Source organism: Orbicella franksi, chromosome 3, assembly GCF_964199315.1.
Source record: "Orbicella franksi chromosome 3, jaOrbFran1.1, whole genome shotgun sequence".
NCBI classification, from domain to species: Eukaryota; Metazoa; Cnidaria; class Anthozoa; order Scleractinia; family Merulinidae; genus Orbicella; species Orbicella franksi.
Genome location: NC_138147.1, coordinates 33,779,043 through 33,799,424, shown reverse-complemented (window position 1 = coordinate 33,799,424; position 20,382 = coordinate 33,779,043). Strand labels below are relative to the sequence as shown.

At 39.2% G+C, this 20,382-nt stretch overlaps 2 protein-coding genes across 3 annotated transcripts; one reads left to right on the top strand and one right to left on the bottom strand.

Moving 5' to 3' along the window:
* Positions 1–189: 189 nt before the first annotated feature.
* On the bottom strand, positions 190–18,737 carry LOC145482218 (ATP-dependent RNA helicase DDX19A-like). Of its 2 annotated transcripts, XM_081460839.1 has the most exons (8): positions 18,635–18,737; positions 5,314–5,406; positions 3,995–4,097; positions 3,634–3,748; positions 3,360–3,537; positions 2,543–2,780; positions 1,832–2,008; positions 190–1,107 (listed from the first exon to the last, which is right to left on the bottom strand). In XM_081460839.1, the coding sequence occupies exons 2-8, from the start codon at positions 5,373–5,375 to the stop codon at positions 874–876; spliced, it is 1,107 nt and encodes a 368-aa protein (XP_081316965.1). In that variant the 5' UTR covers positions 5,376–5,406; positions 18,635–18,737; the 3' UTR covers positions 190–873. The 2 variants fall into 2 exon arrangements, with proteins under 2 accessions (XP_081316965.1, XP_081316964.1); XM_081460838.1 differs by lacking the exon at positions 18,635–18,737 and having other exon boundaries at positions 191–1,107; positions 5,310–5,378.
* Positions 16,225–17,608, top strand: LOC145482550 (uncharacterized). Its single transcript, XM_081461142.1, has 2 exons — positions 16,225–16,533; positions 16,766–17,608. Exons 1-2 carry the CDS (start codon positions 16,225–16,227, stop codon positions 17,606–17,608), a joined length of 1,152 nt encoding a protein of 383 aa, XP_081317268.1.
* Positions 18,738–20,382: the final 1,645 nt, after the last annotated feature.

The window sequence follows — 20,382 nt, the reverse complement described above, 5'->3', positions numbered from 1 at the left end:
TTGATTCTTATCTTTTATGCTTCATGTGGGTTATTGACCAAGCTTGTTCGGTCAAGATGGCTGGATATTGGCAAAGTTCTTGTTTTGCGTGTTTATGGACCGAGACGGTGTCCAAGTCCATAAACTCGCAAAAATATGCCAATATCCAGCCATCTTGACCGAACAAGTTTAGTCAATAACGAACTTACTATATGGCTTCGGGGAATATTTTCTTGCAGGACACAGCAGATAATCCCGAGCAGGCAAGATAGCTCCATCTTGCACGCTCGGGTAGCCAATCACAGCGCAGGACTTGGTTCATCTTGCCGGTCACGGAGCTAGCCATATAATAATGATCGTTATTAACTGTCACGCAATACAAAAAAGTAAATGGAGTCAAGAAAATGAGAACTTCTAGCAAATAAATAAAGAAAACACCTCTTCAAGTTTTAGGCCTCTGCACTATCTTAAACTTCAGATAGTTGTCGAAATATTTCGCACAAAATTACAGAGCCCAGTTGGAGCCGCCATGTTGGTGTACCTCTTTGGTGCACCAATATGGCGGCCGGAAAATAGTGTAACCATCTGAAATTTACATTGATTATCTAGGCCACTGATTATCTGTACTGCACAAACGTACATTTACATAAACACTTTAATCTTCAGACTACTTTAAATTCTCAAATGACTAAGAATATATATTTTTTGACATGCGCAATCGTGGCTTTATGTCACGCACCGCCATAACTCTGGTCTAAACTGAGAGAAAGCGCTTTAAAACAACAGATTTCTTTTGTGAAATGCGCGGTAAACTACTGTATGTCTTGAATTCAAGTCTCAAATAAGTTTGAAAAATGTCTTGCAGCTGAAATACCACTTGAAACAGTGATCATATTACGCTAGTTTCTCCAATGCCTCAACATCATTGGTCTCCAAAAGTAATATTTTCTTTCCAAAGTGGTCTTCGATTTCCTTCATGATCGCCATCGACCGCTGATCAACAATAAAGTTGACTGCAATGCCACTCTTGCCAAACCTGCCGGTCCGGCCAATCCTGTGCAGGTATGTTTTGAAATCTGGTTTGCCTGTGGGCTCAACGGGCATGTCGTAGTTTACCACAACTGTTACCTGCAATAAGCAACCATATGACTATCATATTTATCTAAAATGATATATAATTGATCGTTAAGCAAAGCAAGATGTCGTCCGAAGTCATTCACGACCCATTCGCTACCCCTCTCTCCCTCTTTCGACGCCTTTATATAGTGCGCCCCCATTCTTCCCTCACCCACAAGAAGCCACACACTTCCTCAGAACCTATACACAATTCCATTTTAATAGCTCTCGCTATCATAGTTCTATTGTTTTAAGGGCTACGCTCATTGCATCTGTTTTTTGTTCATTATTGCCTTCTCGAACAATCCTGTTAAGCCGTTGGAGAGGTACATGGCGCCTTCTCGCCCATATCTGGGACAGAATGATACCGGTTTCGCCCCATGGCGAGTTCGCCCCCACTATAAAATTTCAATTTCGAGTTCGCCCCAAAATGTTGTGTTCGTATTTACGTAGTTGTTATCGAGTTATTAAACGTTTTCGAAGAACCATTTCAGTCTACGTACATTTGACAAGCTTAGATGATGATTGTTCGCTTGTTGCAGCCGGCGCGCACATAGCAACAAAGTCAAACGGGTACCGGTCATCTCGCCACCACCAGGGAGTCTCTGTATGCGACTCGATCTAGTTGGGGGCGAACTCGATCAAGTTGAATCGATGTGGGAGCGAACTCGGTAGGGGCGAACTCGCCATGGGGCGAAACCGGCAGCTACCGATCAGATCCATGCGCGTTATTTACCTGCTCGACATCTAAGCCCCAAAGGGGCATATCTGTGAGGAGCAGCCTCTCTTTGCCGTCACGGAATCTGTTGAACACAGCTATACGCTGCTCCCCTGTCATCTCGCCTGATAAGAGCGCCACTGCGTGTCCATCCTCTGTCATTTTCTGCGCCAGCCACGAGGCTGCCTTACGAGTCTGAAATAACAGAAAAACAACTGTCATAGAGAAAATAAACGAAATAAAGTCATGAAATATCAGCTGTGGTGGGAACTATGGTCGGGATCACCCTGTACCCAATTGTTTTAATGAATGTTATCCTCAAATTAAAGTTGGGTTGTACCCCTAAGAATAAAAAATATTATAATATTTAGAGAGGAAGCCACATCAGTCTTAGCTGATTTTCATGCAGGTCCTCTATCCTGGTTTAATTGGAATTTGGATTGTTGGTTTTTGTGGAGGAAGGAAAAGCAAAGAACCCGGAGAAAAACCCTTGGAGCAAGGCGAGAGCCAACAACAAAAAACTCAATCCACATATGGCACCGGGCCAGAATCGAACCCGGGCCACACTGGTGGGTGACAAGTGCTCTCACCACTCTGCTATCCCTGCTCCCCCAATGATTACAAAAACCTGACTCACTGTAAGGTAAAGGAAATTGACTCAGCCCTGGTTTGACAAACTTAAGTAGTACCGAAACTAATGGCCTTTTACAACAAGGAAGATGTTCTTACATGACAAAATACAATGCACTGTCCTATAGACACAACTCCATACATGTTGGAGAGGGCCTGGAACTTGTCTTCTTTATCACGACACACCACGTAAAACTGTTTGATGTTATCCAGGCTCTCCTCTTCCCGGCGAAGTCGAATGATGAGTGGATCAGGCACGACTGATTTTGCAAACTTCATCACCTCTTCATCATAAGTTGTAGAGAACAGCAGCATTTGACAATCTTTTGGTAATGTCCTGTGTGGGAAAAGAAGCAGAAGTATAAAACTCTCATGCGCTATAACCCATCAACGATTTTTCTCACATGCAATTTAACAAATTGACGTCAGTTTTTCATGCGTCTGTCCTGTTATTGATCATGAATTTGGTCATAACATTGTCAAAGTAGCTGTGGATCCACATCAGTTTGTCTTTTGCGATAACAAATTGACAAATTGTCCACTCTCGCTCGTTTACGCACCATATAAATTATAAATTCATGTGTCTGCCCGCTTATTAACAATAAAAATTAACCAATGAGCACGCGAGAATTTCTGCAGTTATCGTAAAATTGTCTATGAACATTGGCCAAAGTACTCAGGAAACAGGAAAGAGTGAATGACTGAAACAAACAAGGCAACATTACATCTCCTGGTTGTTATTTACAAATTCTGATCGTGAAAATAATTAATACCAGACAGAACTTGAATTATCCAGGCAACAAAATTTGTTCCCAGATGTAAAGTCTGAATTCCAAATTTTGCAAAAAATGTTTTCCTGAGAAGCACAAGGAAGTGATAATCCCTGAAAGTAACCTTCCAAGAATAGTTTACTGACTTGTAAATTCTGATAGATTGATCTTGATGTCCTTGTAAAGCAATCATGACATCGGCTGCATCCAATACAAACATCTTGATTTTCTTTGAATCGATAACACGGTGTTGTAAAATCCAGTCAAGCAGGGTTCCTGGTGTGCCAAATAATATATGATCTGTCACTCTCTGGCCTCTTGACACTGAAGGGAAACAAAATTCGTAATAAATTACATTAGAAGGAAGATCAGCTTTTGAGACAACTATGGCATATTTGGATGCTGGAGGAAGTTTCTTACCTTTTTCTGCCCTCACTGCATAACCAATCTTAACCTCAGGACAAAACTTCCCCATCTTTTCTGCCATCTGGCCTGTCTGCAATGCCAGCTCATATGTTGGCGAAAGGCAGATCGCCTTATAAAGAAACAACAACAACAACACAACAGAAGAAAAATCAACAAATTGTTTCAAGCACATGTAAACAACAACAGCAACAAATAATAATAATAATAATAACTTTTCTGTTGACATTCAAGTGTGTCCATAAAACAACTCTTAGATTACCCTCCCTTACCTCCTCGGCAACTTAACAGTACTGTTTATTTATTGCATGAGTGATTACGATATTATTATCATAATTAAATACTTTTGGAAGTTTACCTGTGTGAAGTTTTTTGTTGCATCTACTCTGCAAAGCATGGACAGTACAAAGACTGCTGTTTTTCCTGTTCCAGACTGAGATTGTAATATCATGTTTTTGAATCTAAATATCGATTGAACCAAACAAAACATAAAACCAGTTTAGTTGCTTGGGACTGGTCCTTAAAAGGAACATGTTACAGGGCAATTCCACCGTCGCAGACGTTACATTCAGACTCAATTTTGAAACTTTAATTTAGTACAGACAAAGGATAAAAAGGAGTTATCCAGTTTTCCATTTATGAACATATTTGTGCCTACTGACATGTTAAGTGGGCTATACAATTTTTCCAATTGACCGATTTCCATTAGAAATATAGAGCAAAAAAACACTGTCGCGGACGTTACATAAAAAACAACCACAATATATATTAAGTACATAGTATTAATTCAAAATTCCTGTGAAGTATCAGGGGATTTTGCATTGTATCAACTGTTCCAAATATATGCAGTTTAGTGGTTGTGTGACCCAAAAAGGCTGATTTCATTTTAACCAACATTCACAATTTTGCAAGGGTACTTGAAATTTGACGTCACATAAATTACAACCAACATTGCGGACTTTACGCTATGTGAATCATTGCCAAGTATAGAAGACAAATCAGGTTTTCTGCATGATTCTCAGTCATACAAGGCAAGATAGGCAAATACTTTATGTTATTATGAATGAAACTGATTGGCACTTCATGTAAAACCCCTGAAATATCACAGCACAGTTTGGGGGACACAACATGCTTTCTACATCAAGTATAATCTGCATTTGAGCCTGCTTTTTGCATTCTGAGACTGGAAACTTGTGTTGGTCACCAGAATAATAACTTCTTTTGCCAGAAAATAGAAAAAAATGGCAGTTTTGTTAAATTCAGGGTTTCTTTACAGAGTTGGCACAATTACTTATTATTTGCCTAGACAAAGGAAAACAAAAGGGTCCACTTTTCAAGCATTTTTTCTACTTCTGTTTTAGTTCATCACTTTATCAATGGACCATTTGAAATTCCAGAGTAACTAACTGTTTTGAAAATAATAGCAAACCTAAAAGGGTTTAAGAACTGTTAGAAATGTCTACGTTCATCAGAATGGCAGAACCTCTTCTCTTGTTGAAATTTCAGAATAGTTTACAACCCACTTGAAAGCTGCTGTCTTTGTCAAAATGTTTGTTAGATGAAACTAGAGCAAATCTAGAAGGACATATGGTCTTGTGGTGTAACGGTTTAGCTTTTCAGAACCATTTCAAAATGTTTTTACATTCAAGAAGTGTAACATTTTAACACCATACTCACGGGTCTACCAAAAGCTTCAGCAAGGCTGTTTCTTGAATTTTGGATGGTTTGTTGAAGCCCATATCATATAGACCACAGCAAAGCTGTTCTGACCTAAAAAGTTATATACATGGAAAATAAAACAATAAATCAATGCTAAAAATTTATAAAAATGTTCACTGGCTATGTATTAAGTTTAAACATGTGAGCTTTTGGCCGTGTGACTACAGCCTGAGATGGTTAAAAATGGAAAAAATGACAACTACAAATATATACAAAAATAGGTGGGAAAAGAAAAAGAATAATATTAAAATGGAAAAATATATATGTAAGTGTCAATAATAAATAGCTAATTGTTCTTTTTTTGAAAGAACAGAATTCTGTTTGGAGAGCAGCTTTGAATTGTTATCTGGCAGTGCATGATTCATTAATTATCAACAATAATAAACATTGTGAAATTTGGTTTTAACAACAAAGTATACCATGATAAGTTAATAAAAATGGTGAATTTTAAGCTCGGTAATGAAATGTGAAGGTGAATTAATCAACATGACACGAGCGTGGGACAAAGAAAAATTCTGAGTCCCCGACAGGAATCGAACCCATGACCTCCCGAACACCGGGCGGGCGCTCTATCCGATAGCGTTGATCCTAGCAGTATGCAGGACACCTGTCATATATGAACTCAGTTAAATGACCTTGCCCTCCATGAGTTCTCGTAGCTCAGTGGATAGAGCGCCCGCCCGGTGTTCGGGAGGTCATGGGTTCGATTCCTGTCGGGGACTCAGAATTTTTCTTTGTCCCATGCTCGTGTCATGTTGATTAATTCACCTTCACATTTCATTACCGAGCTTAAAATTCACCATCTTTATTAACTTATCACTACTCTCGATGAATTCGATAGCGTTGATCCTAGCAGTATGCAGGACACCTGTCATATATGAACTCAGTTAAATGACCTTGCTCTCCATGAGTTCTCGTAGCTCAGTGGATAGAGCGCCCGCCCGGTGTTCGGGAGGTCATGGGTTCGATTCCTGTCGGGGACTCAGAATTTGTCTTTGTCCCACGCTCGTGTCATGTTGATTAATTCACCTTCACATTTCATTACCGAGCTTAAAATTCACCATCTTTATTAACTTATCACTACTCTCGATGAATTCGATAGCGTTGATCCTAGCAGTATGCAGGACACCTGTCATATATGAACTCAGTTAAATGACCTTGCTCTCCATGAGTTCTCGTAGCTCAGTGGATAGAGCACCCGCCCGGTGTTCGGGAGGTCATGGGTTCGATTCCTGTCGGGGACTCAGAATTTTTCTTTGTCCCACGCTCGTGTCATGTTGATTAATTCACCTTCACATTTCATTACCGAGCTTAAAATTCACCATCTTTATTAACTTATCACTACTCTCGATGAATTCGATAGCGTTGATCCTAGCAGTATGCAGGACACCTGTCATATATGAACTCAGTTAAATGACCTTGCTCTCCATGAGTTCTCGTAGCTCAGTGGATAGAGCACCCGCCCGGTGTTCGGGAGGTCATGGGTTCGATTCCTGTCGGGGACTCAGAATTTTTCTTTGTCCCACGCTCGTGTCATTGTTGATTAATTCACCTTCACATTTCATTACCGAGCTTAAAATTCACCATCTTTATTAACTTATCACTACTCTCGATGAATTCGATAGCGTTGATCCTAGCAGTATGCAGGACACCTGTCATATATGAACTCAGTTAAATGACCTTGCTCTCCATGAGTTCTCGTAGCTCAGTGGATAGAGCGCCTGCCCGGTGTTCGGGAGGTCATGGGTTCAATTCCTGTCGGGGACTCAGAATTTTTCTTTGTCCCACGCTCGTGTCATGTTGATTAATTCACCTTCACAAAGTATACCATGTTGATCGCGAAGATAACCAGCCACAGTCATAAATACTCACTACAGGGCAGCAACATGTGAAATACCATGTGAACTGGATGTGAAGTGCAAAACATGTGAAATTTACTATGTGAAATTGATGATGTGAAATAATGAAACATGTGAAACACATGTGAAATATTTCTAGCATAGAAAAACATATTTCACATGAATGTGAAATTGCTGTGGAATGGAAATAACTCATCACAAGCATGTGAAATGGATGTGAAATAACATAAAGACAAAATCCACATGTGAAATTCTAATTTCAAAATGGGAAATGTAAAAGGAAAACAAGAGGGCTGGCAGTGATGTTAAGGGTGTTGTTGCTGGTGAAGGTTTGGGTGAGGCTGGCAAGAAGAGAAAGAAACCATCTTGGGAATATGTTCCTATTGTCGCTGAAGTTGAGGAACAACTTCCACCAAAAAGACATCGGCCTCAAAAAAAGAATGAGGACTTTGTCAGTTATTAAACTACACTAGTGCTGAAGAGTTAAAAGGAAAAAGCAAAGGTCGAGAGAAATTACGGTCAAAACCTTAAACTGAAATATATAAAAATATATAGACAAATTGCATTCAATTATATTTTTCAAGTATGTCTTTTTCTTGTTCTTTACAAGTCTGGCCAAAATGTATGTACTGTACGTGTTATGAGCATGATATGGATTACAAAAACCCATAATTCCTCTCGATCTTGGCTTTTCTCTATTGTTGCTGACATTTTTTTTTAATGAGTGCTGTATGGAATTATTTAAATAATTATAGACTGGATTGTACGTTATTTTTAGTTTTAGGTACACCATTGCAATCGTGTATGACATCTTAGACTGAAATTTGGTCTTGTGTAAGATACTCCCTATGTAATGTTTGTATTGGATTTCCAAACATTATTTTTTATAAGCATATGTATTTCATGATTGCAACATTACTTTATTTTGGCATAAATATTTATAAGAAGAGAATATACATTGCCGACCTGCACTGATCATGAGCTGTACATAAGGAAAAAAGTAATAAACAATATCAGTGCCTATGACTAGCCAGCTGTTTTTGAATTTCATTTATTGTCTTCACTCATGAAGTAGTTTAACCAAACTTAAACCATCGGAAATTAAAGTGAATGACACTTTTTTAGGGTACCTTTACAAAGATGCATGTTTGAAATGTTCTGTATGATTTCACATTCGTTTCACATGTATTTCTATATAATTTCACTCATGATCATGATCATGATCATTCAATCTTGATAATTATATGCCCCTGCGAAATAAATTCCCAGTAGTCTGGGAATTCCTAGGAATTCCTAGGAATTCCTAGGAATTCCAAGTTATTCCAAGACATGCAAATTATGCTTTATCCAAGACCTTGGAATTTCTGGGAATATTTGGGAATAGTGGAAGTATGACTGGGAATTATTGGGAATTCCTAGGAATTCCAAGTTATTCCAAGTCATGCAAATTATGCTTAATCCAAGACCTTGGAATTTCTGGGAATATTTTGGAATATTTGGGAATAGTGAAAAGTATGACTGGGAATTATTGGGAATTCCTAGGAACTCCTATAATTTCCAGACTGTTTTAAAAAATGTGTTTGGAATATCTAGGAAGTTTTGAGAATAGCTAAAACACATGAAACATTGTTGGAAATTTCTGTAAATTTCCCAAAATGTCAAAATTAAAGATGAACTCAGTGCATGAATCAGTTTCTGTGAATTAGTAAAAATCAACAGGATCATTTCTCTGGAGTTCCATACCTTTTTATTGTTGTCAAGCTCCAAGGTAATTATTTCCAAACAAATGTCCATTAATTCCAGTTTAAGTCTGACAACTCAACATAAAGCTATAGCACTGATAACACTGCTTTTTAGATCCAACATGATTTGTTAGTGTATATGTGCCCGTATGGACCCTTAAATCAAACACCCAGAGTTTAACTGATAGAAAAATGGATGCTCTTAGATTTGATAAATAGATTAAGCAAAAAAATCTGTCAGCATAAATGAATATATATTATTTACAATTTCAATAAAACCAAAAGTATATATGTGCATGTATATATTTAATATAATTGTAGATTCACACACATACCCATCACAGCCCACTGTTGAACAATTTTTGACTTGATCCTTTCTGACTTTAGGAAAAAGAGGAAGACATTTCTCACAGATGTCATAAATGAAAAGCTCACAGTTTCCACACTCTTGCTGTACATTTGTAAAACTGTACGGTGACATTCTCTGGACAAATTACCAGTAGTTTCATTGAAACAAGGATATCTTTAGCAGCCTGTCATTGTCATACAATGTCTTGAAATTAAGGCCAGAATAGCCATACAGGCATATTCTTTGGCAGAAAATGTTTTTTTTCTCGGGAACCATTAGTTTCACTTTCATCAGGGGAGTCCAGTGAATGGCCATCAGTGTAAGAGTTCTCAATTTCTTCAGAGGAGTCGGAACTGAAACTTCAACATCATTATCTAAATCACTGTCTGTGGACAAATCTGAGTTGTTGTGTATTACATCAATTGGTATTTCTGTAGTCTTTGCAGGTATAGGGAACTCAATTTCATCAAATGCTTCTGTGAAGCTTCAATTCTTGCATAAAGGTTCACTTCATAATCCATCAAAGTCATCCACAACATTTTTGCCAACAGCCATCTCACTCAGGTGAGCGGAAAACTCTGAGGTGTCCTGTTCATGGTGCTGGAAATGATCTCCAGGAAAAAGGGATACACGGGAGGGAGATGACGTCAACTGGCCTGGGAAGACTGCTTTAAGCGATTTATGTGGTCGAATCTTGTAGATTTTGGTATGGGTATAGTGGGATCATCAATATGTTTCTTGCATTTCCTTGTCCTCGCAGTCACTTTAATTCATGACACAACAAAATCAAAAGAATCAAAAAGATTATGAGTCAGTGGGAAACAAATAAATAACTGACATAAATAAATGACAAATAAAAAAAACCTACATCTTGATGTATTGAAAAGACTATAGATCTCATATCATGTTAATACTTATAAATAATTCAAAGGAAAAAATGACAAGCATTGCAAATTTATACTTGCTGCATTGTGCTGACTGGGTGTTGAAAATAGATTTGGTGGACTTACAACAAGCTTAAGCTTATTTCGCAGAATTTATCTCATTTCCTCAAGTCGATCTTAAACCTTTTAGGTGAATTTCGGCTTTTGGGGTTTTTAAAGAGCACCCAATGCATTGCTTAGTTTGATTTATTTACAATTATAGCTTATCATAACAGAAAATCCCTATAAAACTGGATTCCTTACCTTTGCAGCGAACTTGATTTAAGTGCCTCACGATCCTTTATTATCTTGACAACCGTCGGGAACAGATCAACCAGTTAAAGTACGTTCCATTTTCCTCCTTGATTTCTTCGTAAAAAGTTTGTGTAGTTTTTTCCTTTTGAAGCAAGACCCATCTCTCAAAAGACCACCAAAACAGCGTGCAAATGGAAACAGAATTGCCATCGAAAGTGACTGGTCCGGCAACCTCCTTGCCAGTCTCTCTCTCCTTCTTCTCCTGTTTCCATTCTCTCCTCAACTGATCGACTGCACCAATCACAGCACGCGAATTTTCACGTGATTATCGTAGTGACTGAATGTGACAAAGATCACTTTATTCATTCTCTTTTGGCGCCCATCTTTGAATTCATCGTTAACGGTTGATCGCTTGTGCGTTTTAGTAGATTTCACTTCCAAAATTATATCAAAATGGTTTTTGCTGCGGTCCTGTGACCAGAAGAAAACAGCGTGAGTGTCATTATCGAGAAACAAGTTATTCTTGGCAAAGATTTGGAGCTAAAAGAAAGTCTTATTGTGGATGTTTCAACGGGGAAAAATTCAAAGGACAGATTAGCCGTATACAAAATTATTTGGTGAGTAATCAAATTCAAGTAACCTTACATTATACAAAGTAAATTCTTGTATTTAGACAAAAGCTTTTCAATGAACTTTATCATCACGAATCATACACGAGTGGGTCACTCAGTCATGGCATGAAATGAATTCTGGCTAAAGCAAAGTTTAAACAATTTAGGTTGCCCAGAGTGTGTGCCTAAACAATTTGATTTGCGAATAACAAGTCGTTTCTCTTGCCACACTTGTTCAAACGAAACAAATATAGCAGTTCTCTCTGATCCCAGTCAAAGTTCTTGACAAAAACTCCAACGAGGCAGCCACAGTGTGCATGAGTTTGATAATATCTCCTGGGTGTTTCAGCCTGACTGTATGGCAATCCGTGTTGATCTTCAATTTTTGTCGATCCGTATATTCTTTTGTGTTTACTCTGTTATTTAAATGTTCCTTTAATGTTTTAAGTGTCTTTTTTAATATTTCTAATGTCTAAATTTGGCTAAAAACCGTGATATATATCCTCCAATTCGAGAGTTGTTGATACACTTATAGAAGAAGGAAAACCTTGATTTAATCTACTGTAAGCTCAAGATTTATGTAACATATTTATCAATGGTATACAAGCACCTTCACAATTATCAAGTCTTCTCCTTTAACATTTCAACCAGCTTACAGTCAGGTCTTAATTAGCTCCATGTATTAAACTGTGAGCACATAAATATTTGGATCTCAGTCTTACAGTACCTCATATATATCACAATGTAATGTATTTTTTTAGTTTTGTTTTAGATGTCATACAACAAAGATGAAGATGAAGAGGCTAGCTGTTGACACCCTAATTAGAGGGCAACAAAAGAAGCTACAGAATCAACAGAAATAACTGAACAGCAGCTAAGTTTGCCCAAACTCAGCCTTTTTTAATTTTATGGAATGTTTCAATTTTGTTCTTATCATTGATTCTGTACAATCATGAAAATCCAGATTTGTTCCACATAATAACAATAGTTTAAGCTAAAATCTTGTGTATGGAAAATTGTTGGATTTGAAAACTAAAAAAGTAAGTAAATTATCTGAAAAAGTTCTCTTTTTATCAAACATGTAAAAGTTTGACCTTTATATCTGTTTTTTTAACTTTTGATTCTTGATGTAATGAAAAAGAAACAGGATAATTATTCTTATGTTTAAATTCATGAAAACCAATGTAATAAACCATTGATTTAACACCTGTTTGATGTGATATCAGTGACTTTATTTGTTATTTTAATGCTGGGCATTAATCATCAAAATTTTGCCTGGCCTACAAATAATTCCCAGTTTTTCTCAGATTTTCCAAAAAATTCTAACCTATTCTCAAAAAATCCTACAAATTCCAAGTTATTCTCAGAAATTCCTAGGAATTTTTGGGAATTTTAAGGAATTTTCAAGGTGAGTATATTTCAGTTGGAATTCCTAGGAATTCCTAGGAATTCCAAGTCAGCTCTATGTAAACTTGGAATTCCTAGGAATTCCTAGGAGTTCCGAGTCCGAATTACCGTGAAAATTCACACCTTAGATTCCTAGGAATTCCTAGGAATTCTTAAAGTTATCTCACAAGGGTGGTCAGTGTCCATGTGATTAAAATGCTTTGATGGCTATTTAACATTGCTAGGATTATACATACATCCCCATCCCATTTATAATTAATTAATTATTTGATCATGCATGATCATGATCTGACATATTTTTTTGTCATTTCACATCCATTTCACATGTACTCGAATGTTTTCCCATCTATTTCACATCGTTTTAATTTCAATTCCTGCTATATATATTTGAACACACACACATATATACATTTAATTTAATTTATTTTAATTTATCATTTATATATATCAAAATGCTGATCAGTTGCTTACGAAATTTCACACCCATTTCATGATCACATGTTTTATGACTACTTGATCTAAAAAAATTTCACATTGATTTCACATGTTTTGACCATGTGGAAAGGAGGACAACATTTCACATGGTCATTTCACATGGAAATGATGTGAAATAACCATGTGAAATGTCTGTAATTTCACATGGTCATTTCACATACATTTCACATACATTTCACATGGCACCCTCCAGTAGTGACTGATGCTTCTTTATCGTTTCATTCTTGGAACAAAATGAACTATCAGTGAACAAAACTCATATAGTAACAAATGACAAGCATGCATTCAAAATCGCTGCAGCAAAAATTTCAAAGCAGCCTAATGAACGATTGCTCAATTAAGAATTAACCTAAACAAATTTAATTCAACTTCTGTCGAGTTTGAGATCGAACCATAACAGAGAGATGGATAAATGGATCTTTCTAGCCACATGATGTACTAGAGCTAAACATTCTAAAGTTTTAACTGGACGACACTTTCTCGCAGCATGTATGCTTGAACGTGCCGCTGTTTCAATTTCGATCTTTCTGGTTGGTATTTGATATTTTTTGTCTAAAATAATTACATTTATTTGTATTTAACTCTGGAGGAAGGGGGAGAGGACTGGTACTAGTTTTCTCTGACATGCGCTCTATGTACTTCATTCGCCATGTGCTTGTGCACAACGTAGCTTCGCTCAACGCAAGTTTCTTTCCAGAGTTCCTCTTTACAATACGTATCTCGATGTTTACACTATGGCTTCTAGAAAGAGCAGCAGGAGAACAAAACCTCCGCTTAAACTGAAAGATTTCGACATCGACGGCTTCATAGCAGAATCAACACCACAACAGATGAGCAAAGCAGTTGAACGTGAACTGAGTCAGGTTGAGTCCATGATCAAAGACCTCTCTCCAACAAAATTTAAAGCAGAGCAGTCCACTGTAGAGCAAGAGAGAGCGGTAGAAGATCTTCGAAACCAGAACTTGAAGCTAGAATTGGACCTCACTCGTACCAAACTCGAGCTGCTGAAGCTACAGCAAGATTCAGTGCAGCCCAGTGCCCCCAAGATGGCGACGACGATCACAACAACACCTAATGATAATCCTATCGCAAAACCAACCTTAAAAAGCCTTCAGCAAGATCCTACCATTCAATCGGAGCTTAAATCTCTCATGGACTCTTTGGGAGATCCAGTTTTACTGGGTTTAACTGAAGAGGAGCAGGATCCAGCTCAACAGCTGTTAGAGCCCACTATTTCAAGAGGTAAACGTCCTTTACTTATACCTGATTTCATTAGTTCCCTCCCCATCATTCTGCAGGAGGATAAGGAGACCGTGCTTGGAACCTCTGGTGATGTTAGAATTGTGTTAAAATCCCCTCAAGAAAAGAAGCTATCCCTTGACAAAATTTCATTCCCACAGTGGTCAGCGGCTAACTTTCGCATTATCCATACTCTCATGAAAGATGGCCTTCTTTCGTCCACCCAGGAAATTCTCGATTATATTGTGTACAGTTCAAAAATTTCTGAACTAGCATAGTGTTACCCTTTGCCAAAAGTGATGCAGTATGATGATTTGTACTGCAAAATGCAATTTGCCACAAGCTGTAAATGGGGATCTGACAGCCAATTCATATCCCATCAAACGCTTCCCAGACCAGATCCATCGACTCCCACATCCACACGCCCACCTCTTCGCAAAGCGTCCCGCCCAGTCATAAACCAAGCAACAGGGAAGCAGGTTTGCTTTGAATTCCAATGGCGTGAAGGTTGCCACTTTGGCTCCTCCTGTAGATATGATCATGTTTGCATTGAACCACATTGTATGGGAACCCACCCACAATGGCAACACCAGTCTGCTACTGCTCAAGACCCCCAATACTGAACCCACACTCAACTGCAGAGATCTCTCCAAATTGTACTTTAACGGCAGAACTAGCAGGAGATATCTCGACCACATTGTTACATGCAGGGACCGATCCCGCCTTAATGACATGCTGTCCCGCAGAGTGTGGGGAAAGTTTACCTATTAAAGCAGGGGCCTTCTTGGAATCTATGCAGCAGCCCCAAGCAGCCAAGGTCTCCACAGACTTAATTTTTGGGACCTGGGCAGCAGAACTATCAAATGACCCGGACATGAAATTTATTCTCGATGGTGTTCAAAATGGATTTCAGCTACTCCCTCCTGATTCAACGGTCTCACATGCCTTTACACACAACAATAAATCTGCTCGACGACCTGGAGCTAAAGATCAAATTGAAGCGCAACTGGTTAAGGGTCTTCAAGAAGACCATTTTGCTGTAGCAGACAAGTCCCATATGCCCATAATCGTTAATGCACTTGGGGCTGTACCTAAAAAGGACTCGAATGAATTACGGATGATCATGGATTGCAGCCGACTGTTAATGGCAAATGCCAACTCATACATGGATTTAGAACATTACAAGTATGTTACTGTTGATGATGCAGCAAACCTCTGTCAACCAGGTTGTTGGTTGGCAAAAGTTGACTTAAAACACGCTTACAGAAGTGTTGGTACTCACCCCAACAGCTGGCAAGTTACAGGGATGTCTTGGTGTTTCAAGGACTCTAAACATTCTACCTACCTCTATGATAAGCGACTCCCATTTGGAGCCAGGGCCTCTCCAATAATTTTTCATCGCCTTACACAATCAGTCTGTCGAATGATGGCCCGAAGAGGGTATACTGTGTTGGCGTACCTGGACGACTTCCTCATCATTGAACCAACTCAGCTTCAGTGCAAAGCAGCTTTTGACATTCTACTAAACTTACTAGAGTCTCTTGGCTTCACTGTCAACTGGACAAAAGTTGTCTTCCCAGCCCAATGTCTGGTTTTTCTGGGAGTTGAAATTGACACTGTTAAGTGTGAACTCCACCTCCCAGAGGATCGTGTATCTGAGTTGTTATTCGTTCTCAAGGAAACCAGTTCAAAACGTAAATGCTCCAAGCTTCACCTCCGACTCATTGGCAAGCTCAATTGGGCAGCACGTGTTGTTCGAGGGGCCGCACGTTTCTCAGGCGTCTTATCACCTTGGCAAATGCTGTTAAACGCCCGCACCACCATGTTTATTTAAACCTATGCGCCAGAGCTGACCTCCTGTGGTGGACCTCCCTCTTACCTGCACACAACTGTAAAACATTGTTCCCCTTAGCAACCCCAGAACTTCCTACAGCAGTGCTTACGGATGCTTCCCTGTCTGGTGGGGGGTGCGTATGGGAAACTGACTGGATGTATGTTAACTGGGCCTCAGACTACCCAGCTCTCTGCTCTCTGCACATCAATTACAAGGAGACATTCACAATCATTTTGGCAGCCCATCGTTGGACACCCTTTTGGTCAGGTTATCAAGTGGTCGTCAAGTCAGACAGCCAGGTGGCTGCGGCTATCTTAAACAAAGGTTCAACCTGTTGCCCAGTAATAATGGACTGGATTCGTTCTCTATTTTGGCTTAAGGAGTATTACAATTTCAGCCTGTTAGTCAAACACATTCCAGGAACAACCAATACCCTAGCAGATAGTGTTTCACGCCTTGACAATGTACACTACTGGCCAACATTCCAGGCATGGCTCTCCGAATCCCCTGTATCATATGATTTAGAATCTCACATGTCTTCATTGTCTCTTGCACTCCTTAGATACAAAGGATCAGCAGCAACTTGACCACGAAGTCATCAATTTCCGGCGTCAAGCATATGCCCCTACTACCAAGTCCACCTATATGAGTCAAATCCACTCATACCTCTCCTTTTGTGTATACTATGGTTACTAGCCTATCCCAGCATCAGTATCAACCCTTAACTGCTACACAGCCTTCCTAGCAAGATCACTTTCAGCATCCTCCATCCCAGCCTATTTGAATGCAGTTTGCATCCTTCATCTTGAACATGGACTTGCAGACCCAACCAAAAACAATTTTCAGCTGGCAACTATACTTTGGGGAATTAAATGTATAAAAGGTTTATCAGTATCCCAAAAGAAACCAATTACGCCTCAGATCCTGTTAGCCTTCAAGAATCACTTAAACTTAGATGATCCTTTGCATGCAACATTTTGGGCAGTCTGTCTGGTAGCTTTCATCGGCCTCCTACGTAAAGCTAACTTGTTATGCAGAGGATTAACACATTTCAGCCCATCAAAGCATCTGCGTCGAGGGGACATCTTCTTCTTTACAGACTGGGCCATCATTATCAACAGATGGTCAAAAACAATCCAATTTAGTCAGCGCATTTTGACTATACCTTTACCACACATTGCCCAGCACCCACTCTGCCCTTATACAGCTCTCAAGCATGCTTTCAGCTTAGTACCAGCCTCCTTATCAGGCCCAGCCTTTGTCATCCCAGCTTCAACCAAGGGAGGTCTGGTCCCTCTGACGTATGGAAAGTTTAACTCCCTACTTAAATTATTGGCAACCACGATGAACTTGGATCCATCTAAATTTAGCGGACATAGTTTTCGATCAGGCGGGGCCACTCTGGCCTTTCAAGCTCAAATCCCAGCAGAACTTATCAAACGCTTAGGAGACTGGCAGTCAGATGCTTATAGTTCTTATGTTCACATCCCAGTTAAAGACAGAATGCAAGCAGTTAGTCGGCTGGCTTTGTTTGTTTAGATTTTCTTCCTTGCTCTGTTTTTCATCTGGGGTTAGGTCGTTCCTCCCTTGGGAAATTTCTATTAAATGGAAGGGATCACTTCCGAGCCCTTTCCCGTTTACTCCAGACTTTATTGTTGTTATTTTGTTTCTTCGCCTTTCGTTTATAAAGTTAAGTCTAAAATAATTACATTTATTTGTATTTAACTCTGGAGGAAGGGGGAGAGGACTGGTACTAGTTTTCTCTGACATGCGCTCTACGTACTTCATTCGCCATGTACTTGTGCACAATGTAGCTTCACTCCCCCCCTTCCCCTCCCTAATTATTTGTTGTTGTTATATTCCTTGTACATTTACCTTTTCCAGTGCGGGAAATTTCTATTAACTGGAAGGGATCACTTCCGAGCCCTTTCCCATTTACCCCAGACTTTATTGTTGTTATTTTGTTTCTTCGCCTTTCGTTTAGAGAGTTAATAGAGTAGCCAAGGCAAACACACTGTAGAAAGCAGTTCACAGTATTGTCAGTTTGACCTTTAAATGCTGAACGAAAAACGACTTGTAACAGAATTCCAAGATTAGAGAGCAATCGCATCCGGAGTGCTTAACAAATCACGCTAGATACAGTCGCGACACGGTTCTTAAACAATGCGGACTGTTTCAATGCGTTTAACTGAAGCCTTCTTATTCAGAATGGAAAATGAAGCACATGGAAAAAGTTTCAATAACTTTGACAAACTTTTAAAAGATATCTGCAAGCCAATCAAAGGGCTGCTAGCGCTGACAACCGCACATGCAATTTATTGTCACATGACTGATTTCTCCACCACCTAGACTAACTTGGTTTTTGATTGGCCAGCTAAAAATAGAACACCCACATAAGAGATCTTGGGTTTAAACTGAGAGAAAGCCCTTTAAAACAACAGATTTCTTTTATGAAATGCACAGTAAACTACTGTATGTCTTGAGCGACTACAGCCTTTAAGATGGATAAAAATGGAAAGTCAAAGTCAAAAGTCAAAGGAAGCATAAAATAGTGAGGGTACTTACAGAGGCAATTCTTCAAATGATTTGACCGAGTAAAAAGGTGAACTGGGATCATTTGGCTGCACGCCAACATTATTCTTCCTCTGCTCCAGTTTCTTCTTTAGAATTTGCAGAAGTGCCACATTCCAAAGTGGCATTTCCTCAGAAGGTGAAGTCCCAGTTGGAGGTCTACTGTTATCTATTTCCAGCTGATTGACCTAATAAAAGAAACTTTTATATCCAAATGTCCTAACAAGCTCTTTGCTTTGGCTTCAAACATGTTATCAGATGACAAGTGTGAGACTAACACATGAACTAATGATTGGGAGAAATCTTCACCTCCTGCCGCCCCCTTTCTGCTCAATTCCCATTTGCAGCTCACTTTGCCTGACAGCATAAAGTTCAGTGCTATTAAGTGCACAAAACTCAAACAAGACAACCACCAGGAAGTCTATTCAGAATGCCAAAACATACAGTTGAATTGGAGATTATGTGTGTAAGACTATTTTACAGTGCTTGAACTGGGCCAATTGGAAAACAAATCAGAACTCCTGTTATCAGGCGAAAACTCTTCCTGACCAGTGACATAAGTAAGCCAAATAGCTTAAGTTATAAATAAACACAAGGATGTCCATTTACCATGTGCACAATCATTACCTTGCTTCTCACATCCTCGCCAACGTCCTTGTAGATTGAATGTTTCTGGAAGAATCCTGGCTTCACTTCTTGTATTTCTGGCAAGTGAGATTTAAAATATCAGCAGTGGTCAACAGTGTTAAAATAAATTTATTATACCTCCTAACTCAAATACATTTTCTGATCGGAGCATCTGGAGCGTTATGTTGCTTCGAAATATGAAGAAGCTAGTCATAAAAGGGGATAAGTGACGACTTTGGTTGCTTTTCTTTTTTCTTGCTCCAAATTAGCTGAATTTTTGCATGTGGCCTTCAATGTAATAGAAAAACATGGTTCTGTATTTTTGTCGCTGGTTTTGCTTTGTTTTCGAGTTAAAACGTAGGCAAAAAAACTTGGCTTTTCCTAGCCATGTCTTTAGGAGTTTATTTGTTGAACAGCAAACAGGCAGACTGTTTATAGTGTATGAAGTCAAAACCAAATCCCACAACATATAGAGCGGAAATCTGGGAACGGATTGTTTACACCGGTTATTGTGACCTGAACACAATACGTGAATCGATCGAGCGTCAAACGAAATGCCATCAAACAAAAAAGAGATGTGCCGCATTAGAGCTCTGTTAACTAATATCTTAAGCATTGTTTTAAAGTACCTTGTATGCCTGCCTGGTGGTTGAGAGGCATCATAAAGCCTCGATAAACCCGTAAGTCATCAGCACGTTTTAAAGAATCAAAATGTGTTCTGGAACTTCGAAGGCAGCTGATATACCGTAATCGTGTTATCGGCGTTCGAAGTCAGATCGATCCAGGTAGCAAAGTCAAAGAACAGTTCTTGCCCAAGAAAAATACCCTCTGGTGAGTTGTGGCCAATTTGCCAAGCGTTGCTAGCGTCAAAGTTTGGAAAGCGAGAACTGGTTTTAGAGTGATAAAATTTGTCTCGTATCGACCGCCATGTTTTCCCGCGCACGAGGTGGGAAAAATTAACGCCCGGGGACAGAGCTGAAAAACGACTGCGCATGCGTAGGGTTTTGGCGGGTGAGTCGACGAGTGGTGGCATTTTCGATCGTTTGATCAATGCAAAGTTTTGGCGCCATTCGATGTTAATTTTTTGGACTAATATCATCCGAGAAAAATGGAGA